General features: G+C 37.5%; 2 protein-coding genes across 3 annotated transcripts; one reads left to right on the forward strand and one right to left on the reverse strand.

Annotated features, from left to right (window-relative positions):
* Positions 1–54: 54 nt before the first annotated feature.
* On the forward strand, positions 55–17,986 carry LOC306885553 (tyrosine-protein phosphatase non-receptor type 2-like). The gene is made up of 12 exons (XM_079442163.1): positions 55–644; positions 745–2,303; positions 3,559–3,649; positions 3,748–3,848; positions 5,388–5,486; positions 6,538–6,675; positions 6,848–7,057; positions 7,509–7,670; positions 7,786–7,982; positions 9,712–9,813; positions 13,809–13,942; positions 17,318–17,986. The coding sequence occupies exons 2-11, from the start codon at positions 2,247–2,249 to the stop codon at positions 13,831–13,833; spliced, it is 1,182 nt and encodes a 393-aa protein (XP_079298289.1). The 5' UTR covers positions 55–644; positions 745–2,246; the 3' UTR covers positions 13,834–13,942; positions 17,318–17,986.
* On the reverse strand, positions 16,185–24,637 carry LOC306885554 (proteasome assembly chaperone 2). Of its 2 annotated transcripts, XR_013785559.1 has the most exons (9): positions 24,473–24,635; positions 24,224–24,383; positions 24,070–24,128; positions 21,630–21,748; positions 20,652–20,825; positions 20,447–20,567; positions 20,159–20,293; positions 16,678–17,480; positions 16,185–16,469 (listed from the first exon to the last, which is right to left on the reverse strand). XR_013785559.1 is itself a non-coding variant. In XM_079442164.1 (7 exons), exons 1-7 carry the CDS (start codon positions 24,527–24,529, stop codon positions 20,213–20,215), a joined length of 771 nt encoding a protein of 256 aa, XP_079298290.1. In that variant the 5' UTR covers positions 24,530–24,637; the 3' UTR covers positions 17,597–20,212. The 2 variants fall into 2 exon arrangements, 1 of the variants encoding a protein (XP_079298290.1); XM_079442164.1 differs by lacking the exons at positions 16,185–16,469; positions 16,678–17,480 and having other exon boundaries at positions 17,597–20,293; positions 24,473–24,637.
* Positions 24,638–26,157: the final 1,520 nt, after the last annotated feature.

The following is a 26,157-nucleotide window of genomic DNA, read 5'->3' on the forward strand; positions in this document are numbered from 1 at the left end:
ACACACCCAGAAGCACAAACCCGGCACTAGTGCAGAGCCTTATGAAACTGTTTCAGAAAGTCAGATCTCTCCATCACAACCACAGAGCTTCTCACGAAGAGTCTCAGAGACATATGAAGGCACAAAAGTCTGCCAGCAATCACTTTCAGTTTTAGTCTGTACACCTCTCGACCTTAACAATACAGACAATGAGCAGGGAATGGATAGCATGCTTGAAACAACAGCTGAAGAAGAGTCCTTTTTATTCAAATGTAATTATTGGCTTTTTAATGGTGGGACTTGAGAAACTCGTGGAGATGGACTTTGCATGTCCTTGTAATCCAAAGATGAACCTGTTGTTTTCTATGGCGTATTTTGTGGTTCCTGCTCTGTTCTCCAGCGCACTCATGTTTTATATTCAGAGCCCACAGTGCAAAACAAAGTATCTGCTCTCCACTTTGACCTGCATCATTCCAGCTGCTGTTTGGATCATGCTGCTCTTCTTCGATGGACAATACTTTGCCTGTGCAAAAACCTACTGGGAAGGACTGACAGTTCACACGGATATATCTGCTTCAACAACATGGTGTCAGCCTTTGATCAATATCACTGACAATATCACTGAAAAGCAAATGGAATTTTTTGGCTTTCGAAATGCTTCGCAGGTGAGTGAATTAATGGGATGATTTAATTCTGTTTGATGTGGATGAAGATGAGAGTCATTTTGTCATATGCTTTAAATTGTAACACTATTTTTTGCTTCAGATAGTGGCACTGTCCATGTTGTTTCTGAGCTCTCTGCCCCTATTTATAATTGGATGTAAAAGGTGTTCCCACCAAGCATCAGGAACCAAAGAACCTGAAGCTGAACGAGTGGAAATGGTGGATCCTGGTCAAAGTTCAACACCCCCTCGTGAAAGATCTTCATTAATGGAGGATGAATGCAGAGATGCATCTGAACATCTGTAAATACAGAAGCTTTGAACAGAGATCTTGCAAAGCACCACTTAATGTTCAGAAACCTCATGTTTAAAATGTTGCAAAAAAAGGAGTGAAACGACATTTGTAGCATATTCTCGTACCACAAAGTGCATTTGTTTCTGAGACATCTTGACATCATTGACAGTGGAAAACCCACATCCTGTCATTCAGTGCACTCAGATAAGTAACGGTACAATATGCTCACATTCGCTGACTGTTTTTTGGTTTTTTTTACACTTTTGGCTTGATGTAGCCTACTTTGAAGTTTGTGGAATAAAAAAAAATATGATGGTATGAAATACTTTCAAGAAAATAAATATTAAGAGTAGGATTTATAAGGTTTGACAAACATGCTTGAAGAAAAAAATGTTTTCTCAAGTTCTGATTTAACCTTGAGGACGATTCTGACAAAACTGTATTTTCTGAACAATTTATCAGTCTTTTCAAAAAGGACACTTTGGGGACTACAAAAGGATGCCACCATGCGGCAGACAACAACACGACACACCTAAAACAAAACTGCATGAACAGAATCACTTCAGTTTATTGTAATCTAATCTGGCTGCACCCCACAGGATGAAGCACAGCTCGAAGTATTTGATATAGGAACATTGTTTTTCCCACAGTTATAGTTCATATTTCTTATTCAGTAGTTAAATACTGTCAATTAACTGTAAGATTTGATATTTGCATGCAGTACCACTTATAACTGTGATAATATTAACCTATAAAAGCAGTAATAACAAGCTAGTATCATAAAAGTAGGCCTATATCAGGAAAAAAAAAAAGTTTATTAGATATATTAGGCTATATTTTATTTTTGCATTGACTCGGTCCCAATTTAAGTGTATAGGCTAATTTGATACGGAAATTCAGCAATCTGCTTATTATAGTGGTGCCCATACGAACAGAAGGTCTGCATTTATAATGCTTTGACAAATTATATTTTTGATGTCAACGAGACTTGAAGTGAATATTGCACTATAACACAAAAGAAACTTATATGAAATAATAAATAAATAAATATAGGGTAAATCATTGACAGATGTTCGCTCTGCTCTGACATCTTGAAGGCGCTTTCACTGCGCATGCGCAGACGAGCGCCGCTCTCCTCAACGCGCATGCGCAGGGGTCTGAGCTTCTCGTCGCAAATGTCAGCGACACGGACAAACACTGACAGACTGTTTCAGCGGCTCGGTGTGAGGACGAGAAATGAGCGATTTCTACAGCTGTGACGCTCATTCTCAATAAAAAACAAGCTTAACGCGGAAGGAACTGACGCAGACATGGAGCAGGAGTTTGAGGACATAGATTCAGAGAGCCGCTGGCAGAACCTTTATTTAGTAAGTAAAGCTAAGACGGCTAGCATGCTAATGAGCCACGCAATCTACATTTAGCCGTGAGAGAAATGTCTTTTTATCTCCTTGTGTCTTTACAAACTTCAATTCCGTGTGCTGTCACTGTTCTCCTTTTGACTGTTTTTGAGATTGGATCAAATGAAAGTGAAGCTGTGAAGCCGGGATGTTATTGTGGTGGTTCTGTTGTAAACTACAGTGTTTGTGAGTGAAACTGTAACTGTGCCTCAAAACCTAGCGAACCAACTACATAGACAACATGTTTGGGCATTGTAGTCTGTTTAACTTCTACTTTTTTATTATTATACGTATTGTTTTGTCATAACAACAGAAAGCACAGTCTAAATTGAACAACATCTAGCCTGAGATCGTAATGTATCGTAACTGCTTACAGTATACAACGTTTTAACTGACATTAATGGCCAAAAAAAGCTGATTTTGAAGGCAACACACTAGGTTTTGGGACCTAATTCTTCGGTCAACAGTGCAACACATTCCCTCCGTTTATACAAATAACAGCTGTTCGCTATTTCTGACCTATTCACGTTTATTTACTATAAACAGACACTGTTACGTTTTCCTATTATCGCTGATTAAATGTCGTCCTAACCACTGAAAACAACAGAACAGCCACTGGACAGGACACTGAAAACATCTGGACAGCATTAAAACTTTCCTGTAGTCTTCTTTACATTTTGTATCCTACACACTTAAACAGTGTGTACTTAAAACGTCTTAAATGTCCAAAAACTTATAACTTGTTTGTTTGCTGATTTTATTGTATTTTTTATACTTGTATTGTTTTTGCCATGAAAATAGCCTAAGATGCTGACATGACATTAAATAAAAATATACTTCTACTGCTTAAAAAGCATTAAAGTCTATTCAGTTGTTTTCAAACCTTTTACTCTTATAGTGCTAAATAAGCATATATTTGTAGGCCTCATTCAAAATTGCATTGAGTGAGTTTGTCTGTAACTAAATAAACAACATGTAGCTTCCTTGATTTATGTTTCCAGTAATATTACGTTACCACTTCTGGAAGCTGTTCAGTCGCAACTGACATGATCAGCTAAATTATTTTAAATGTGTTTTTCCTGTCCTGTGTTTGCAGGCATGGGCTTGAGCATTTAACTGAAATGAAACTTGATGATCCTAATGAATCAGTAATGACTTGATTTAACTGTTGTCTTGAAGCTCTTTTCTAGGAAATATTCAGTGTTTGAGTGTGTTTCTTTTCCAGGAAATACGCAACCAATCACACGAATGTGCTTTCAAAGTGGCCAAGTATCCAGAGAATCGCAATCGGAACAGATACAGAGATGTGAGCCCGTGTAAGTATCGCCAGATTGGGACTCATCTCTTGTCATTGTAATGCAACTGGCCTGTAATGTTGCGTTTGACATTGTTTAACTTTTTCCAAACATATCAGTTGACCACAGTCGAGTGAAATTAGAAACCACAGAAAATGACTACATCAATGCCAGCCTGGTGGTAATGGAAGAAGCCCAGAGAAGATACATACTTACCCAGGTGAGCGGGTCCTTAAAATGTCATAAGTGAAGTTTGAAAGAGTTTCATTATTTCAAATTTCATTAAAATGATCATTTTGAATTTAGGGACAGAAAAACATGAATCACGATATGGCCTAATGTGATGATTAAACTTAATAAGGCTGTGATCCATAAAATAAATGCGAGCGTTGCATGTTCAAAGTCAAAATGCGGTTCTGTTGCACATTTTCCAGGCCTGTCAATTCACAGTTCTTCACAATCACTTAATATTGTACGTTTATGACAGGAGATTGTGTTAGATCTGCTCTGAAACATTTACTTAAAAGTGTTTATGGTGTAATATGTTGTAGATGTTTATGATGGTGCAGATTTGACCCCTTATCTTTTTAAATGAGCAGCTGAAAGTAGTACAACATATAAGAGGCTTTTTTTTCTGGATGTTATTGGTGTTTTGTTTACACAAGAAACTGTACCTGAAATTTAACATGAAGTAAACACTTGTAGCTTCACTTTTCGTGTCTTCTAAAGAAAGAAAATTTTTAATATATTCAATATATATATTTTTCTAGCACAATAATCTGTTTATAGCCTTTCTTTAAACGCATTATTATTGCATCATCAAAATTTCAATGTTGATCGACTTCTAAATTGTACGTATTGATATATTAGTACATAAACCGATTTCAATATGTATGTGCATACTGTGTAAAAATGTAGTCCTTTAAAAAGTTTTAACTCTGATTTAAAAAAAAAAAAACTGCAGAAACGGCAAAAAATGATAATTTGGTGTATTTCGTGCTGTTTATGAGAATGCGTGGAAAAACAGCTTGACGTCAAAACTATGACACTAGCTCTCACATGAATGTGAGGAATTGGGGGAAGAAACAGTCATAGGACTTCAATAAATATTTTCATTGTTTTCAGAGCTAGAACGGTTTTGTTTTGACGTGTGACTAAGATGCCTTAAGCAGGCATTTTTTGTCTGAAGTTATTTTCAGTGGACTAATTGCAGGGACGGTCCCCTTATAGAAAACTGCGGTGAAATGGCTTTGCTCAGGATTGTAAATAACTTAGCAGCTTTTAGTAAAACCTTTATCAGCACTATAAAGTTACATTCGCTCCATCTCTGGCAGTTATTTTACAGAGATGTTACTACAGGATGATGTAGGCAGCTGGTAGGTTTTACAAATATCTATTACAACCAAACTGTGTGGGTTGCATTTCGAAGGTCACACGCTCTCAAAAATATTAGTCAGCCATTTGAGATGCAGTTTTGATATTTTTCAACAATTGTGTAGGTGTGCTAGACTTTTTGGCATTACATGATTTTTGCATAGGTAACTACTAGAGATGGTGTGAGACATGTTTTTCAAAATCAGCCAGTGTATACGCAATGACTAGTCAGCTCATCTGTCTTACGAAAGCTCTGAAACATTAGTCTGGAGTTGGGTTCAAATTTCCTAGGGAGCTGTATTACATAAGACACATTCTTGTGACTATTGTGGCCCATCCCAACTAATTCTTCACTTTTTTTGTGTGTGTGTTTCTGTATTGTCAGGGTCCTCTGAAAAACACCTGTGGTCACTTTTGGCTGATGATCTGGGAGCAGAAGACCAAAGCTGTTATAATGCTCAACAGAGTAATAGAGAAAGGCTCGGTAAGTGTCATTGATCCAAACCTTTTCTCTTTAAAACCACCACTCTAAGAGCTTTCAGTCTCTACACTCATTCATACTACAATGAAATGTGAAGTCTGTCTCTTAGTTCATATTACAGAGCTCTGTGTACCTTAGGGAGTCTATGTAAGTAGCGTATCATTAAAGAACTAATATATGTGTAGAAGTTCAGTGTTGTTCTTGACAACTGTTGAAAATAGTTATTTTATTTGAAATGAAACTTAAACTAAAATATAAATATTAGATGGGAAAAACGTCAATAATTATAAACATAGAATTACTAAAACTGTTTGAAAGTGTTAAAATTTCTCAAACTAAAGCTGAAATAAAGTTAAATAGAAATATTAAAAATAATAAAAATAAAGTACTTTGTGAATAAATGAAAATCTAACAATAAAAGCGGATTCAAATAATTAAAACAAAAACATAAATGCAGTTTATATGTTTTATGATGAACATGATTTAATGACTGTTTAAAATTAAAAAAAATATTTTCAAGGGTATTTTCCCTTTTTAAAATAAATTAGAAAATCATCTTGAAATGAATGCAAAGATCATCTTTCTAAGATTATCTTTCTTTATCTTCAACATCTCACATCAACTTTATTTATCATTGCATATTTGGTGACAAATGCCATTAGTGGGTGTTACTGAAACTGTATGGGTAAAAAACATTTTGGACAGTTAAATTAAAATAACCAACCAGTGTTTTCACACAGTCATATGTTTTTGGACATTGTAGGCTGATCCTGTTATTTGTAGTGAAGTCATAAGACTATCACAGAACTTAAAGCATCTTATGACTCTATGTAGGATCTCTGTTCTCTTAATGTTTTGTCTCAGTTATGCACTTACCCCTCAGCACAGTCAATGCAGGCTGTTGTGTTTACAAATTTACAACATCTTTACCAGCCTTTGGGTTTTAATACAACATTTCAGGAAAGATCAGTAAGTTGTTAGCTTTTACAGATGAGTTTTAAACAAAGGAAATACATTTTTTATTCTATTTTTCATTATTTATACCTTATTGCAGGAAAAGTGCGCACAATATTGGCCGACACAAGAAGAACGAGAGATGTCGTTCCGTGACATGCGCTTTGTGGTAACACTAGTGTCAGAGGACGTAAAGTCATATTACACCACCAGAGTGCTGGAACTCCAGAATGCAAATGTAAGTTTCACACACTGACCACTGAAAATCACGTTCTTGCTCACAGAATGCCATCTGATGTCTTATGCAGATTTTAATTGCAATCCTATGCTGCAGCGATATCAATATTATGTATAATTCTTGTCTCTTCTGTTTTGTTTATTTTTTAATTATTATTAATTTATCCACTTAGACGGGGGAGACTAGACAGATCTATCACTTTCACTATACCACGTGGCCTGACTTTGGCGTCCCAGAATCCCCAGCCAGCTTCTTGAATTTCCTGTTTAAGGTGCGGGAATTGGGCTCTCTCGGGATGGACCAGGGTCCAGCAGTCGTCCACTGCAGTGCAGGAATCGGCCGATCAGGAACGTTCTCTCTGGTAGACACTTGTCTCGTTTTGGTGAGTTGGATCACTTGTGTTTGTCAAATGTGTTTTTCTACTATCATAGCAATTTTGAGTTTTGCTATGGACTGTAGGTCACTGAAAGTCTTTCTTTTAGTTATATGGAGACAAAAAAGACAATTACTTCCTAAGCTTTTTGTAATGTCTGATTTTAAGCATTTTAGCCTTTATATCAACATCCAGTCAAATGTGTTCAAAGTTAAGATTGGTAATATTATTAAATATTGAGTCTTTCCATGAAGTAAACTGGCTGGGACAAACATTTTTGAGTTAGACAGCAATATTACTACAGTCTCAAATGATTAGACTACGTATAGCCGGCAGTGATGCCACATCATGAGTATTGTGTTATCATGAGGTTTAGCGCTTATGTTTTTTGTCATGTTTGTCACCCACTCAGAGGTAATTAACCACTGCTTTTCTTTTCTGCTATGACTGATGTGTTCAGATGGACAAAAGGAAAGACCCACTGGCGGTGGACATCAAAAAGATTCTCCTAGACATGAGGAAGTATAGGATGGGTTTGATTCAGACCCCCGACCAGCTGCGTTTCTCGTACATGGCTGTGCTGGAAGGTGCCAAGTACATTATGGGAGACTCATCTGTGCAGGCATGTCAACACCAGAGTATTTTCAACAGAATTATTATTAAGTGGACCCTGGAGTAGACTTACTGTGTTTGTGTTTATGCTGAAGATATTGATTTGGTTATTTATGTGCGTGCAGAAACAGTGGCGAGAGCTCTCCAGAGAGGACCAAGAGCCCCTGTCCGAGTCTCCCCCGCCACCACAGCCTCCTAAATGCACAGAACGCTACAACGGCAGCAAACTGTCTCGTCTGGAGGACGGGATGGACCCAAAGACAGGAAAGAAAACAGGCCTGGAGACCCCCAATAAAGAATCAGACAGAGATGCTGAAACAAAGTATGTAGCAAGACACTATACACGTTAAATTTGGTGTTTCCAAAAGTGCATGTGGCCAGTAAGGAATTGGCATTCATCGAGCATGATTTCAGATGCTGAAATTAGTTGCCAAATTCCAGCTTCCACTGACTTGCACAAATAACACTACTATGTTAAGACTGTGTCTTAAGAACTAGTCTGACCAACTAGCAGTTAACCAAGGGGTGATCGGTCTTACTTTTCAAATTCAAATTAGGCCAGTTTGCGTTTATAAACTATAAAAAGTAATGATAAATCTTCTAATTAAATTAGACTAACTTGTAAAACTAGTCTAAGCAGTTTATGCAACCGGTCACAGGATTATTTTAGCATTTGTTTAATGTTTTAAAATGGTTGGATTACTGATTTGCTTCTATAATGAGATTAATTTTAATGGAATGAGTGTCAATTTTTCATATTACACCATACATTGTGGGGAAGTCGTGGCCTAATAGTTAGAGAGTCAATGGTTAGGACTTGTAATCCAAAGGTTCGGGTTCGTGGCCGGCAGGGATTGTAGGTGGGGGGAGTGAATGTCCAGCTCTCTCCACCCTCAATACCACGACTGAGGTGCCCTTGAGCAAGGCACCGAACCCCCAACTGCTCCCCGGGCGCCGCAGCATAAATGGCTGCCCACTGCTCCGGGTGTGTGTTCACTGCTGTGTGTGTGTGTTCACTGCTGTGTGTGTGTGTTCACTGCTGTGTGTGTGTGTGTGTTCACTGCTGTGTGTGTGTGTGTGTGTGTGTGTTCACTGCTGTGTGTGTGTGTGTTCACTGCTGTGTGTGTGTGTGTTCACTGCTGTGTGTGTGTGTGTGTTCACTGCTGTGTGTGTGTGTTCACTGCTGTGTGTGTGTGTGCATGTTGGATGGGTTAAATGCAGAGCACGAATTCCGATTATGGGTCACCATACTTGGCAGTATGTCACTAGAAATACAAAATAGACTAAGAAATATCATATAGTTAAGAAAAGGCATATTTACATTTTTGCATTGTTTAGTGTTTTTTACCACACATTTTAAACAAACAACTCATTACATTACAGTGATGTGATTTTATATATATATATTTATTTATTTTTTTAACATGGTGGTATTACTGAAAAATATGCAGTTTTATATATAAATAATATATAAAACAATATTTTCAGAATAAAAGCTGCAATATCTATGAGGCATTATGATAATAAAAATTTGGGAAGAAATGTGCTTAACTGACAAGAAAATGTCACCATGCAAAATGGGGTTAAATGTTGCAATGAGATTCACCCAATTTGTGTCATTAATAGATTAAAACATTTTTCACAGTGTTTGCGTATCAAGGCTAAAACCATCTCTTCGATATTTATCTGAGGTTTTGTCCTAACAAACCACAGAAGCAACATGCAACAAGACATTGTCACTTGGTTTGTTTCTTTTCTTTTTTTCTGTCACTTTGTTTCATTTTTTGTTTCTGTTTGGCCAGAGTTTTCCATTTAGTGATGACAAATAGGAAAAACACTTATTTACTGAAAATGAGACCTTGTTAGAACTGTGTGTTAGAGCAGGTTTCCTCAAATCTTTCCATTTTGTAATGATCTTAGCATCCTCAGGTGTGTTTAATTAGGGTTCGAGCTAAACTCTGCAGGAGTGGGCCAGATTTGAGGATCCCTGCGTTAGAGTATTTGATTTTCAGGTTATATTCACTTTTTTTCTTTTCTTTTTTTTTCTCCAGTGCTCGCAAAAGGCAAAGAGATGAGAAAATGTCCAACCCCACGCAGAAGACTCAGAAGCAGACAAAACCAAGGATCACCGACCCTGATAAGAAAAGAAAAAGGTGAAACTGTCTGGTCTGTCTGGATGGAATGTGATTTTTATTTTTTGTTTGTTCTACTCCTCATTGACACGATGAATCATTTCAACATGTCTATTCATGTGTGTGTAGTGTCTTATAATGCCACAGATGCCTCAAGTTCTCTCACCCACTCAGTTCTCATAAGGTCATTTGGTGTTTAGTATTTGAGATGCTCGTGCCTCACTATAGTTATTATTTAGTCTTTGGGCCATTTAGAGATCAAGCCATTTGCAGACTCATGTCATCAGGGTATACAGGGGTTGGACAAAATAATGTGAACATCTGGGAAATAGGCAATATTTCTTTATTAAAGTGTTTTTCTTCCATTTGCATGTAATAAAGCTTTAAACTTAGAATAGATTCATTCATACATCTGAATAGTCTCCATTAGAATGTTGTCTATAAAAATATCTTCCAGTTGCTTTAGAGCTGATGAGGGAGGAATGGGCTTCTCACTCCACTCTCTAAAACGAATCCACAGTGGTTTGATAATATTTAAGTTAGCTGATTGTCAGTTTTGTCTGGCTATAGCAGATATTGAAGTTCATCTTTGTGCTACAAGAGTCTAGGTTTTATGATCATGACTCCATATTTTTTGCATTTTATCAGTGGTGTCTATGAATAAGTATGAGCAGTTGCAGCTATTTCACGGATGTTGGCTTTGCAAAGTTCTCTGTCATAATTTTTTGTGGAAACAGGGTCTTCAAAGTGAATAAGGTTTGCTATCACTTTGCTGATGAAGTCTTGTCATGCTTTGCGTACGCAGTCATAATTATAAAGACCGTTGTTCTTAAAATACCAAACGGTTGGGCTGTTAAGGTTACAGACGCTCCTGCTAAACGGGTTCCCATGGTTTGTCCTGTTTGGAAGTTTGACAAGTCACCCATTTTATTCATGGCTTGTACTAAAACACAGCTTATCTTTCAACTTAGAATATATAGACAACGAAAAGATAATCACAACATTTGTCTTTTCACTGTAGCCTGCACAAATTATATTAAGCCCTATAATAATTGGATCTTCTTCGCATTGTTTTGTCCAACCACTATACTAATGTTTCTTGCTTTGGTCAGACTGTTGCATTTTGGGTCAGTTATAGCAGATATTTAACAGTCCCTCCAGAAGTAGTGCGGTTACACCAGTGAGGATAAGTGCAGTGTTTTTGTGGATTCAACTGGCATCACTGATAGTAATGCACTGAAATCTCGTCGATAAAACCGCTTGAAAACAGTGTCACGTAATGTTACATTTAACTAAGGAAGCCCATTCAGTTTCGATAGCTTGATAGTTAGCTAGAAAAAACTAAACTTTGTTTAAATGAAATCTAAATGAAACCTTTAATTCTGGTGCATCACTGATCACTGACGATACTATTATCTTTAGTAATAATACATGAATATAATAAAATGTATAGTTTTATTATTTTGGATTATTTTGTATACCTTTACAGTATTCCCCCATCACAAGTGATCTTAGTTGGTGCATGTGACAGACAAAGAGGGTGAGATTTCAGAAAACAGTGCATAGGTGTGACATCCCTGTGATCTAAACTGAGTTGCTTTGAGTTGGTTAGTGGGATGCTGATGCTGATGCAGTCAGACTGAGGGTGATCATCGCTCTGATGGCCTATTTTAGAGCTTTGTAGATGTTTTTACATTGACATTTTCATGACAAGCTGATTTTTCCCCTATATGCTCATTGCTGTATACAGTGATTTCTTTAAAAAATATATGTATTTCAGAATAACAAATACTATTATGGTCTATACAACTGTACTTTACAAATGACCTTTGTAATTTAAATATGTCATTACTTGCTTGTTACTGTGAGTTTTATTTTTACATTTACACTAATGAGAATTTTGGGGGAAAATTGTTTTTAAAATAGTCTTAATTTTAATATTTAGCTAATATGTGATTTCTTATTTTTATCTTCTTATTTTTGGGGTGAAATGTGACCAAGCCATTTTTATGAGATTGATCCTTCAGTGATTTTGAAAAAATGGAGGTCATGTAGTGCTGGGCGGTATGACCAAAAATTCTCTTTATTTTTCGAAATTTTACCGGTTTCACAGTATATGACAGGGTTTTTTTCCATGCATGACCAGGTTTTAACCACATTTTCTACTGATTGAGAGAGGAAATACTGCAGTAGTCAGCTTGACTTAAAATGCCTTATTTTACTGTCATGATGAATGAATATTGTAGAAATATTCCACACTAAATAGTGACTAAACAGACCCATTAATATCCTACATGTTAACCAGGAGTCGCACTCATTTATAATCGTGACATCATCTGATAAAATCAACATGCATCTACACTAAAGAGCGGCTATGCTGTGATTTTGGCTATATTGCAACCACTGCATTTTAATCATGATCCAAACAAAGATGCTGCATACATTCATAATCTAAATTAGATTGTATAATTTCGAAATTTGAAGCAAAAACAGAATGGTCTGACTTCAGTTTTGTGAAACTATATAAAATATATCTGCACTTTTCTAAAGACAGTAAGTTCCATACATTCATATAAACCCCTACCTCTAATTGAATCGCGATTTTGTTTAGCATCTCAACCGATTTGAATCGTCACATATATATGAATCGATTTTCAACCGGCTCGTGGTTAATCGTTACATCCCTATTCTTTGGTGATCGTCAAATATGATTGAATGAATTCAGGGTGCACTTTTTCATTATGCAAAATGCAGGTTAGAAGCATTTTGGGTTTCTTCACACTATATTCTTAGCACCGTATTAGATAACTCAAGGACCTTTGCAAAAATAAAAAATATAGACTTTTATGTTCGTAGGAGAAACCATTAAATTTAGCATATAGGACAATGCACACTGAGCCACCTGTTGTTCCATCAGCCCATTTAGCGGTGTGGTTTCTTGGCCGACACTGACTATGCGTTAAAGAGACCTAAGGCCTTGAAATATGGCATACTGCCCTAATAAAAGCCAAATCTTAAACACTTTTTTTTACAGTACCAGACTTTTTTATAGACCCTTGTTATGCCATCAGCCCATTTCATGTCATAGTTTCTCCATCACCACAGAGGATGTTAAATTAGACATTAGGCCTTGATATTAGAGGTACTACCATAAGAAAAGCAAAATATTGAGCGAGTAGATCTCTATTAATTCATGTGCATCCATGCTATATTTTTATTCATTGTAAAATGGCAGTGATACACAAAGGAAATGGGTTATATAAAACTAGAAATTGTAATGCGTAAGCATACAAAACATTCTCATGCACATGTGAATAGTTTCTCGAAGGCACAAAAAAAGTTTCTTGTGTGCATGTAAAAGTCTGTATTTTGTTTTTAATGACTCTGTATGTTGTCACTTTGAGAAAATCAATGAAAAAAACCTTGAGAAAATAAAAATATTTACAGATTACTGTACTATATACCAAACATAAAGCTGAAAATAATGCTCAATGAACCATTTATGTTAAATACATATAAACCTACAGAGAGGTTTGGAAATTTGAGTCTGGAAAAGTGTGGAATTTTGAAATGGAAAATGTGTAGGAACCCTGTAAAAGGGTCTAAAAGTTTCTGAATATAGTGCTAGTCGCGCTCGTGTGTTTGAGACTAGGGAGCTGAAGGCAGAGGGCAATGGATATTTGTGGTGGTCATTGAGGATATTGTGGATAAGTTCTTCTGTGTCATCACATTCTACAGCTTCAGTTTCAGAACTTTCACACTTAGTAACAATTACAGCTGTGCCCTCACCACAGTGCAACAGTGAAAAGAAACCCCTCTCAAACAGTGTCGCGTTCCGAACGTTATTTAAACGACATACTGTATTGCTGTATTTTAACAATTCACATCATAAGAAAATTAAACTGCAGTATTCAGTATGAACCGGTATACCGCCCAGCACTAAGCTCATGCTGCATTTGATCAGTGAGTTGTGTCAGGTCAGCGTTGTGTAATTGTGTCTTATATTGTGGTTGCAGTCTGGGCTGTATTTGCTGTACATGACACAGCGAGTGCTGCCCTGTTGGGAATCCTCCCCAATGAGGCAGCAATGATGCATCTGCAGGATTTTTGTAAAGACAAGCTTGTCCGGGTTCCTCAAAATCCTCAGGCTGTATGTGAGAGTCAGACACGGGCCTTGTGTGCTGTGGTGATGTGCTGGTTTGGAGCTTGCTGCTGTTCCCATGGCCGTTGGCATTTTAAGACTAAGCTTCAGCATGGTGTGATGTTTTTCTTTCTCTACTTGAATGAGATTAAATAAACGTATCAAGTGATGTTTATCTGAAAGTGTAACAAGGCAAATAGGTTTTCTGTAAAGGGTAGGGTTGGGGTAGGGGATAAAAAATATCATTTGGTCAGTATAAACATAATAGAAGTCTATGGAAAGTCCCCAAAATTCACAGAAACGTGTGTGTGTGTGGTTTGCGTGCAACACTTTCTGCAGACTGAGCTAAAAGTGTGTTTTGTTTGGTTAATTGTAACTAAAGTAGATTTATTTCTTTATTTTTCATATACAGTGGGGCAAATAAGTATTTGATACACTGCCGATTTTTCAAGTTTTCCCCACTTACAAAGAATGGAGAGATCTGTAATTTTCATCGTAGGTACACCTCAACTGTGAGAGACAGAATATTAAAAACTAAATCCAGAAAATCACATTGTATGATGTTTTTTAATAATTAATTTCCATTTTATTGCATGAAATAAGTATTTGATACAATAGAAAAATAGAACTTAATATTTGGTACAGAAACCTTTGTTTACAATTACAGAGTTCAGACGTTTCCTGTAGTTCTTGACCAGGTTTGCACACACTGCAGCAGGGATTTTGGCCCACTCCTCCATACAGGTCTTCTCCAGATCTTTCAGGTTTTGGGGCTGTCGCTGGGCAACACGGAGTTTCAGGTCCCTCCATAGATTTTCTATTGGGTTCAGGTCTGGAGACTGGCTAGGCCACTCCAGGACCTTGAAAGTCTTCTTACTCCTTAGTTGCCCTTGCTGTGTGTTTGGGGTCATTGTCATGCTGGAAGACCCAGCCACGACCCATCTTCAATGCTCTTACTGAGGGAAGGAGGTTGTTGCCCAAAATCTCGCGATACATGGCCCCATCCACCCACCCCTCAATACGGTGCAGTCGTCCTGTCCCCTTTGCAGAAAAGCACCCCCCAAAGCATGATGTTTCCACCCCCATGCTTCACGGTTGGGATGGTGTTCTTGGGCTTGTACTCATCCTTCTTCCTCCAAACACGGCGAGTGGACTTTATACCAAAAAGTTCTATTTTGGTCTCATCTGACCACATGACCTTGGATCATCCAGGTGGTCTTTGGCAAACTTCAGACGGGCCTGGACATGTGCTGGCTTGAGCAGGGGGACCTTGCGCACGATGCAGGATTTTAATCCATGACGGTGTAGTGTGTTACTAACGGTAACAGTTGAGACTGTGGTCCCAGCTCTCTTCAGGTCATTGACCAGGTCCTCCCATGTAGTTCTAGGCTGATCCCTCACCTTTCTCAGGGTCATTGATACTCCACAAGGCGAGATCTTGCATGGAGCCCCAGTCCGAGGGAGATTGACTGTCATCTTGAATTTCTTCCATTTTCTAATAATTGCGCCAACAGTTGTTGCCTTCTCACCAAGCTGTTTGCCTGTTGTCCTGTAGCCCATCCCAGCCTTGTGCAGGTCTACAATTTTGTGCCTAGTGTCCTTAAACAGCTCTTTGGTCTTGGCCATAGTGGAGAGGTTGGAGTCTGATTGATTGAGTGTGTGAACAGGTGTCAGGTAACGAGTTCAAACAGGTGCAATTAATACAGGTAATGAGTGGAGGATAGGAGGGCTTCTTAAAGACAAACTAACAGGTTTGTGAGAGCCAGAATTCTTGCTGGTTGGTAGGTGATCAAATACTTATTTCATGCAATAAAATGTTAATTATTTAAAAAAAAAAAATTATTATTTAATAATCATACAATGTGATTTTCAGAAATTTTTTTTATATTCTGTGTCTCACAGTTGAGGTGTACCTACGATGACAATTACAGATCTCTCCATTCTTTTTGTAAGTGGGGAAAACTTGAAAAATCGGCAGTGTATCAAATACTTATTTTCCCCACTGTATATGTTTGTTTTATTCTGCCATTCTGAATCAGGCCATAAAGGATGCATGCATAACAAGATTTTTAAGCATAAAGTAATTTCCTTTTCACATCATTGGAATTGCAGCAGCTGTGAAATGATCCCACTAAATATTTGTCATTGGATGAATGGATAAATATTTGTATCAGTCAGGTGAATAAAGATGGACAAAATAGTCTAAACCAGCGCTTCTCAACTAAAGCAACTTAAAAAATAGTACAACATTAAACTGAAATCATAGATTTTATTTTTTATTACAACAGAAATGCATATCAGCCCGGATAGGAAAGCCTTTCGATGTATTCTCAGACAAAGGGGATCAAAAATGTTGAGAATCACTGGTCTAAACTCATAATTTTTTAACCCAACATTTGAACCACTGAAGGCAAAGGGGCAAACAAGGTGTAGAGAACAGTCTACCAATACTGAATACCATTTTGCCACAGTAATCATAAGAGCTTGGTCCTTATTGGTCGTTAATGTCTCTGCTGCATGGTGGGACATTACCAACCTGTTATACATTTACATTTACATTTATTCATTTAGCTGACGCTTTTATCCAAAGCGACTTACAATTGCTATATATGTCAGAGGTCGCACGCCTCTGGAGCAACTAGGGGTTAAGTGTCTTGCTCAGGGACACATTGGTGTCTCACAGTGGATTCGAACCCGGGTCTCTCACACCAAAGGCATGTGTCTTATCCACTGTGCCATCACACCACGTTATTCCTAATAGAATGTCAATCGGAGGCAGAGCTTAGAAGAAAAATTGTGCAAATATTGAATGTGCCTCTTAAGGGGGATCACCCAAAAAATGAACATTCTGTCACTCATGCAGCACAGATGCAGGAGAAATGTATTTGCATAGGATGCATTAGCAGTGAACATGTTTAAAGTTGGATGCATGCAAATGTGAATGCAGTTACCTCTAATACTGGGATATTAAACCTGCTTATTCTATTTCTATTGACGAGTCAGAGTAGATGTAATTTAGCATGGCTTTGAAGTGACATACACTGATAATCAAATTGCATTGTGCATTTTTAAATCATGAGGCCATATTCAGCCTCATTCCTAGGCCTAATCCTCAAAAAATGCCTTCATTGTCTGTTATGTTTAACACAGTTGTTCATGAGGTACCAGCAAGAATTGCTTCAGTTCCCACTTGTGTTTTGGAGCTCAGCAGCCCATGTCCTATTAGGGAACATCAGCAATTCTGCTGCTTGTTCATAGAAGAGTGTCAATCCTGCAGGTTTAGAACCAAATGAGGGCAAGTGAATGTTTTTTGGGTGAAGTAGCCTGTTAACATTGTGATTGAAATATTACGTATTTGACTGTGATTTGTGATTGTATTGACAGAGCGAGAACAACCAGTGACTCCTAAATCCATGGCAACCTCAGCAAGAGATCTTCATCCCATAATGCTCTCCCATCCACCCCTGTGTTTTCAGAAGTCGTTTACAGCATGAACTCTTCAAGAAGGTTTCTCCACTCCGAACAACAGCACACACCAGCACTATATCTGTGGATGAAACACTGTAATATCACGAGGACAGCGTATCGCCATGGTTTGGATTGGTTTTAATTTCATTGGACCTATTTAGTCTTTTTTTTTTTACTTTTTTTTTTTTTTTTTTTAAAGCAGCAGGATCTGAAGTAGGTCTATGCATTTCTAATGCTGTTCACATTGTATTTTTAGACAACTTTTTTTCAGAGGCAAAATGAAATGCTCTATTTTTTATATGAAATTACTTGAAATTTCCTATCATATCTACAGGGCTTTATGCTCAAAACCAGTTTGTGAGATTGTTAGATGACATCTTATGCTGAAGAGTGCTCACATTGTGTACATAGTGTACCTTATGAGATGTAAAAAAAAAAAAATTTGATTGTACAAAATAATGAACAGACATTGCATTTGATTGAGACACACAGAACAAACCAGCAGTGTCTGAGTGTTGAAGAGTCTTACTTTTCTTTATCCAAGAGTAGGAGCCATGAATAAAACTGCTATCATTTAGTTTCTGTAACAATGCGTTGTTTCATTCACTTCTTCCAAACAGTCACGCATCACATCAGGCTAAAATTATGACTCATTTAAAGGTCTCTGCAAACTAAACTAGTCATACTGTATCATATTACACAGTCTCACAAGACGCATCCAGTGTATTAATCAGTTAAATTTTAAGAGCTTTAAGCTTTTTTTGTTGGCTATTTTCATTACAGTTAAACACATTTACTGTAATACAAGCACAGATTGGGGTCGGAAATTTTATTAATGTTTTTGAAATTCGCTTCTCACTAAGGATTGAAAAAAATGTTTTACATATTGTAAAATGTAATTTATTCCTGTGATGTGAAGATGAATATTCAGCGTCAGTACTTCAGTCTTCAGTGTCACATGATCCTTCAAAAATCATTCTATGCCGATTTGCTGCTCAAAAACATTTCTGATTATTATCAATGTTGAAAGTTTTTTTTGGTGGAAACCGCAATGCATTTCTTTCAGGATTGTTTGATGAATAGAAAGCGCTTCTAGAGGCGAAGCTGTTTTGAAAGAGGACTATCAAATTACGTTGGCTGCGTTTCGGTCAAGGTTTTATGCCCTTCACTCGCTAACTTCCCTCCGTCTCATTTACTCTTATGTACGTCATTGAAAACATTGCATGAGTGCCCACTACTGCCAGAACCCTTGGAATGGGCTGAACTGGAACATCTTTCGCCCTTGATCACTTAGAATCCACTATGGAGTTGGTTTATTACTTACATTTCTTTTCCCCTTACAAATGAGTTTGATGCAACGTTCTATATGCATTTACGTATGCTTGGGCGATTGTAAATGTTTAAAAAAATTATTTATATATTATAGTTGTTTGATCTACGATGAAGTCCAAATTGTGTTGCATTGTGGTCGATGGAGTGGCCTGAAGTATGCATATAAAGTAGACTTGCTCCCTCGGACAAGGTCGAGGGTCTGTCCGTATAAACTTACCTCGCACTTCAAAATTGCAGCCGGGATTCCCCTGAGGGGAAGTTTGTGAGTGCATGTCTAAAAGTGTAGTGGAAAACAACCATTGTGTGAAAATCCACACAATATACAATCGTTTACGCCCCTTGAAAAATGCATCATCCCTGGAGCCATTTTCTTTCAAATATCTCCGTCAAATATCTCCATTTTCTTTCAAATATCTCGAAATTTGGGCCGTGAGTCAAACAGGCCCACTGAGTTTATAGCCATGTTAGTAAAAGTGGCCCTACCCCTTTTGAATGTTTTGGCCTTTGCAACTTTTTTTGATAAGAGTTTCACTCTCCGTGTCTGCACTGGTTTGGTTTTGATCAGGCGAAAAACCTCAAACTCGTTAGCAAAAGTAAGTTTTTCAAAAAAAAAAAATGTATCCAAAATACATGAATATTTCACCCTTGAGACCGCAACTAACAGCTTAGGAGTTATGAGCGATTTTATACTTTTGATCAATGTAGTGCCTCCTTCAGGCCGATTGGGACGAGCCTTGGTCATGTTGTAGCTGGTGAGAGTACTACCATACCTCCAAGATTAACGTCTCTACGACTTACGGTTTGGTCTGTCCAGTCAGTTCTAGGTGGAGATTGCTGATCCTTTGCCATTCTAACAAGCTACACACTTGAACCCCTTAAAATCTTACTAACCCCAAAAGGTGGTATATGATCTGGACATTTCTTGGTTGTTTTTGTTTGATTCGGCACTTGACGTTTCATTTGTCACACTCTGTGCTGTTTCAGACAGTCATGATGGGACATGACTTGACACTGCTAACATGGTAATTTCTGGTGCACCAACAATGGGAAAAAATGGCCAAACTATACAGAAGGGGCTTTAAATGTTTTCACTTTCTTCCCACAAGAATGTCACACAACTGGTCCCAGCAGGTTCAGAGCTACGTCACATTACAAGAAGTGCTACTCTGCTGGGAAACTCAGGTGGCAGAGAGCCAGAGCCATCCTGTCATCCACCGCTGGGAGAGCGATGAGAACTGACTAGCGTTATAAAGAAAAAAAATTACACGGGACACATGATTTGGCAAAAATAATACTACAGCTTATTATTTCTGTACTATTTCACTTATTTACAAGCAAATTGTGTATTTAGCGCTTTGTGCAGTTTGACCGCTCAACCATCAGTCCATCAGTGATTTCTCTGGTTCGTGTTTGAAATGGTCACACCTGCAGAGTTGCATCAGCCATAGCCATATGCAAACGTGATGTTTCAGCCGTGCTTCAGAAGAGAAGAGGAGGGATACCGCTGCCAAACAGCAGCCTCCACGAGGGAGGAACCCGCCACTGCACCGAACCCTGCGTCTGAGAGAAAACAACAACAACGTTCAGTCTAGACAGAAAAAAACTTCACTTCTGAAATTCTGTAACCACATACTTCTAAGGTAACGTGCCATTCTGGACAAGTTTTGAAAGCTCAGTTCATTATTCATATTCACTGCATTTTCTCACACTTACAGGTTTTTCCAGCAGATGGAGCCAGTCGTTGAGATGGTTAACGAGAGCAAACGCATCAGGGATGTTGTCTCCTTCTGAGCAGAAGATCAGCATTACTGCCAGAGAGATGTCCTCTGTGCAGCTGACCAGACAAAAAAAAAAACCTCCATTGGCCGGATTCACAATTACAGATTTGACAGAATTGTTTGATTTATGCTGTTTTTACCAGTCTGTGTAAAGGGCTTTGGTCACTCCTCCTCCGGGAATGTAGAGCCGCTGCTCTGAGTCAGAGATCCCGGGAAACGGACTGATCCTCTCCATCTCCCTCCATCCCAGCTCCTCCACCCTCTGAGCCTCCTCCTTCTGCAGAGACGGGGTCAGCAGGTACCGCAGAGGAGAGCTGCGCAAATAAAAGTTCAGCAAACCATAACATTTGAATACAAGGAACCTGTGTTGGGGAAAGTTACTTTTTTAAAAGTAATGCATTAGAATATTGCGTTACTCCCTAAAAAATAATAATAATTGCATTACTTAGTTATGCTTTATGGAAAGTAATGCGTTGCATTACTTTTTGTCCCCTGGACTGGGCTTGTTGATTTGTTTTTTTATAACAACAAAAAAAAAAGTTATATTTTTGGCAACTGTTAAAGGCCCTTTTTACACCTAAAGTGAAATGACTCGGCCTCAGACTGAAGGAAGTGGTTCTTCACCAAAAGAGAGGAGCCAGTGAATAAATGGGAAAAAAGTTACTTAAATTTAAAAGTAATGCGTTACTTTGCTAGTTACTTTAAAAAAAGTAATCTAAATATGTAACTTTGATTACTTGTAATGATTACCCTCAACACTGCTAGTAACACTAAAATATTTAAACCATTGGGTATTATTGGGTGATTTCTAGTGGATATATAAAGTTCTTCTCAAGTTCACACAGGTGTCCTAACAGAGTTACCACCGGTGCAAAGAATCACATTAGTTATCAACATCATCCACTAAGGTTTGAAAGTGGCAGAGTACTTTTTGATTTTGATAAGTAAAGTGTTTTATGGTTTAAAATATATTTACATTAAATGTATCGATTGAAAAATGTGCTACCTATTGGCATTTATCCAATTTTGTGTGTGGCTTACGTGTCCAAATACGTTTGTGAAGCAGAAATACGTGGCATATATTTGCATGCATCTTCTCTGTCCTCAGTATTGATTACCCATGAAGCTGTTGGTCATCTCTGTGATACGCGTGACTGCTGGACAGTAGCACACTCCTGAGGAATCCACTGCTCTTGATCCAGGAAACCATCAGCTTTCGGAAAGATTTGACCTTTGTCTAAGAACAACAGTAAATAGCAAAGAGTCATGTGCAACTGAAATAAACTGATTAAGTGGGCAACTGATGTAATGGCTGACATTTGGATTTTTTTTTAATAATCATCGCAGACCGATAAGCATTAGAAGCAGCTTTTATTTTGACTGCACCAGGACTTTTTTTTTTTTTTTACATTTCTGAGAATCCAAACGACCTCTGGGTTTCAATTGCCTTTAGTTTTTTGTTTAGCCATTCTGTCTAATTATTAGACGGATAAATTGTTAGAAAGAAATGTTAGACAAATTAAGTAAATGCTATATGAAAAAAGTGCTGTCAAATGATTTATCGCAATTAATCTATAAATATATACATGTAAATATTTTAAAAATATATACATGTATGTGTGTGTATTTATATATACATAAATATACACAGTACACACAACAAAAACTTTTATTTTTGGATGCGATTAATCGTTTGACAGCACTAATGAAAAAGTATTACAAGTATTTTTTTTTCCAAGTACAAGTATTTTTCATATCGATTCATTTTCAAAATCAAATTAAAATTTATTTCAGTAAATGTTATGTTTCAAAAATGAATTGCAGCACGTGTTAAATTGTCCGATATCATGTTTATCGCCTTTAAATCGGCCACCCGAGACAGGGGTTTTCAAACTGGGGACCAGGGACAGAGGAAAAAAATAATAGAAAAACAATTGTAAATATAAATTAATACTAAATACAATTAACTACATTCAAATAATTACAATTCAAATAATTAAATAAACAAATGTGTAACTTTGATTTAACCAAATAATTGTTTAATTTATTAAAATAATGAATAGAATTTTATCAAATAAAATGCATTTAAATTAACAGATTTGATTTAAACAACATATCTATCAGTAAAGTACTGATAGAATAAAACTAAATATTTCCAAATAATGTTAGTTGTTATATTAGCTGAATGTTAGTTTTTCCATTATAATATAGAAAGGCACATCGGCTGGCAAACCCTTATAATTAGGAGTCTATTTAAAGGGAATGAATGCGATGGGGAGTTTGGTCAAACTATATGGCAGCGAGACAGCGAATAGTTGTCCTAAATCAAAGACGGCTACGTCCGTGGAGCCAGTAAGTGTATGTGCATTATTTCATAAAAGAAAACTTTAGTCCCCTGGCTTCCATATCAGATAAAATGCTACAAAAATTTCGCCTGCCACAGGAGCAAATTCAGCAGCTTTTTGTTGGTCCAACTTTGTCAAGACAAACTCGACGGAGCTAGCACCTAAGGCCTGAAATTCAGCTGCTGGTGGCTCTCTGGGGAGTTTTCTGGAGGTGGTTGAGGATGGATATGGGCTGAGTAAGACCTCAGTGTGGCAAACATCCTGCTCCGTCACGCCACCGTTTATATATGTATGCCTTTAGCCAGGCACGAAGTGATGGAGGCACATCAAGGCTTCCATGCCATTGTGGGTGTCCTGTGAGTAATTGGCCTTATGGACGGGACACTTGTCCCCATCGCCACCCCATCAGTGCTCGACCAGGCCTTCATAATACACATGAACAAGATAATATAAATTACCCTTTCAAAAGCAAGCGAAGCTAAACAGCCAGTTAATGTAGCTGGTTAAGGCAGAATAGCCTACTTTTGGCCAAGAGGTTGCAGGTTCGCACTTGCAAAATTATATGTACATAGCATATATATATATATATATATATATATATATATATATATATATATATATATATATATATATGATATCCAAGGTTGCATTTAGTTTGCAATTTGGATTATTTTATAAATGCAGTGAGCCCCGATAACTGCAATTTCTACTATTTCTAAAGCGCTTCTTTATCATGAACATCGCTTTCTCAATACTTTACCCACTCTATAACGCTAGGAGCTCCTGCATATAGATTCTCGAGCCATCGATATCAACCTATTCAGCACCACCGCAATGGACAGCACCTGCTAACGTCACACGCAAGAAGGTTTACCTTAAGCAGCATCCTAAGGTATAGTTCGGGGAACACACCTAGGAAAGGTATAGCCTTAGAGTCTTCGTAGCGCGCCAAGAGACACCGTTATCAGGAAACGCAGGTCTAAATGGTTCCACAGAGAACCTTTAACATCTGAAGAACCTTTCCGTTTCACAAAACGTTCTTTGTGGCAAACGAAGACTCTTCAGATTATAAAAAGGTAAGAAAGAGATGGTTCTATAAAGAACCTTTGACTGAATGGTTCTTTATGAAACCTATGAAGAATCTTTTAAGCACGTTTATTTTTAAGAGCATATATTTTTAGTCTGATGAAGTGTATAAATGCACATGACTGACCTGAATGATGGGTGTCCTGATCTGCAGCACAGCCAGCTTTAAGTCACTGTGAGAGTACACTGCACACACACACATTCATACACAGCATCAGCTTCTGTACATGCATGAACAGCTCATCCTCATGGATCACTGACTGTAATAGCAGCAGTGTTACCCTCCGCGCTGGTGCTGAGCTCCGCAGATGCGCTGTAGGGGTTGTTCCCAGCCATGGGAGTGACGCAGTCTGTGTGGAAGTACCCCACTCGGGGCATATTCAGTGTTGAGATGAGGAGATCCACGGCGAGCTGCCCCACATTTCCAACGGAGACTGCAGGCTAAACAATCACAAGAGTTTGATAACTGCAGCACGTGTTTGTCATGATGATGACGCCGATATACTAAAGGCGACAAATAACTCACTTACCATTAGCAGAGTAAAGCCTTTAAACGAAGGAACAACATCCCCCGACGCAATGAACATTTTAAGACGGTTTATGTCGGATTTATAAAGTAAATGTAGATGAATTGCAGTGGATCCGTAGTGATTTTTGCTTTCAGTTTTCTGCGTTGTGGGAAAAGGACCCGACGTTACTGCGTCACGCCTCATCGGGGCACCCTAATGCCTGACCAAAAACAATCAAAACTATTAATTTGTGATGCCTACATTAATCAGTAAATCAGAAGCAAAACATGGTAGCATATTTAAAGATAACATTATCTTTATGTGACCTTAATGCAGCCGTTACAACAAGTAATTAATTGTGTTAGGTGTCAAAATAAATACCAATATATTACAATAGTGATAGTAATTTTGTTATAATAACTTGCCAAAAACAAACAAAAAGTCATAGGAAAATAGTTTCGTTAGAAGCTCACTGCTAAAGCTCAGATCACTGATCACATGGATGACCACAAGATGAGGCTAGACTCATTAAAATCATCTGATTAGTCTTTGAGTGTGATGCTGAAAGCGTTGGCAACCTAAAACTCACAAAAACAGCAGAGAAGTAATATTATAATAATAATAATATATTATTAAAAGAATGCGTGTGTGTGTGTGTGTGTGTGTATTATATATATATATACTGTATATATTCTTTTAATATGTATATACATATACACACACACACATATATAATATTTATTATTATTATTTAGTAATTTAGCAGATGCTTATCCAAAGCGACTTACAAATGAGGACAACAGAAGCAATCAATTGTAGTATTAAAACAACTAAAAACAGATCCAAAACTAAAAGCTAAAACTTTATAATTTATAATACTACCTATACACATTTTAAAAATAACGGAATTAAATAAAAATGCATAGAACTAAATTTTAAAACTTAACATTTAAATGAAAAAAAGCTAAAAACAATTAAAAATATTAAAGAACAAAAGGTATAGGAGTATAATAATGATTCTAACATAACACTAACAACTATATATATGTATATGTACAACCACACACACATATATATATATATATATATATATATATACACATACTGTATCCTATCAAAAGACCCCACAACAACATCTAAAGAACTGCAGGCCTCACTTGCCTCAGTTAAGGTCAGTGTTCATGACTCCACCATAAGAAAGAGACTGGGCAGAAATGGCCTGCATGGCAGAGCTCCAAGACGAAAACCGCTGCTGAGCAAAAAGAACAAAGTCTCGTCTCAGTTTTGCCAGAAAACATCTTGACGATCCCCAAGACTTTTGGGAAAATACTCTGTGGACTGACAAGACAAAAGTTGAACTCTTTGGAAGGTGTGTGTCCCATTACTTCTGGCGTAAAAGTAACACAGCATTTCATAAAAAGAACATCATACCAACAGTAAAATATGGTGGTGGTAGTGTGATGGTCTGGGGCTGTTTTGCTGCTTCAGGACCTGAAAGACTTGCTGTGATAAATAAAACCATGAATTCAGCTGTATACCAAAAAATCCTGAAGGACAATGTCCGGCCATCTGTTCGTGACCTCAAGCTGAAGCGAACTTGGGTTCTGCAGCAGGACAATGATCCAAAACACACCAGCAAATCCACCTGTGAATGGCTGAAGAAAAACAAAATGAAGACTTTGGAGTGGCCTAGTCAAAGTCCTGAC

The sequence above is a fragment of the Barbus barbus genome, assembly GCF_936440315.1.
Source record: "Barbus barbus genome assembly, chromosome: 19".
NCBI lineage: Eukaryota > Metazoa > Chordata > Actinopteri > Cypriniformes > Cyprinidae > Barbus > Barbus barbus.

Bases quoted from the DNA above. Each gene is read 5' to 3' on its own strand.
- LOC306885553 (XM_079442163.1), top strand. From the start codon at position 2,247: ATGGAGCAGGAGTTTGAGGACATAGATTCAGAGAGCCGCTGGCAGAAC. The intron at 2,304-3,558 runs GTAAGTAAAGCT...TTTCTTTTCCAG, and splicing joins GCTGGCAGAACCTTTATTTA to GAAATACGCAACCAATCACA. The intron at 7,671-7,785 runs GCATGTCAACAC...ATGTGCGTGCAG, and splicing joins TGGGAGACTCATCTGTGCAG to AAACAGTGGCGAGAGCTCTC.
- LOC306885554 (XM_079442164.1), bottom strand. From the start codon at position 24,529: ATGTTCATTGCGTCGGGGGATGTTGTTCCTTCGTTTAAAGGCTTTACT. The intron at 21,749-24,069 runs GTCAGTCATGTG...TGTTGTTCTTAG, and splicing joins TCAGGACACCCATCATTCAG to ACAAAGGTCAAATCTTTCCG. The intron at 20,826-21,629 runs GTAATCAATACT...TTATTTGCGCAG, and splicing joins GATGACCAACAGCTTCATGG to CTCTCCTCTGCGGTACCTGC.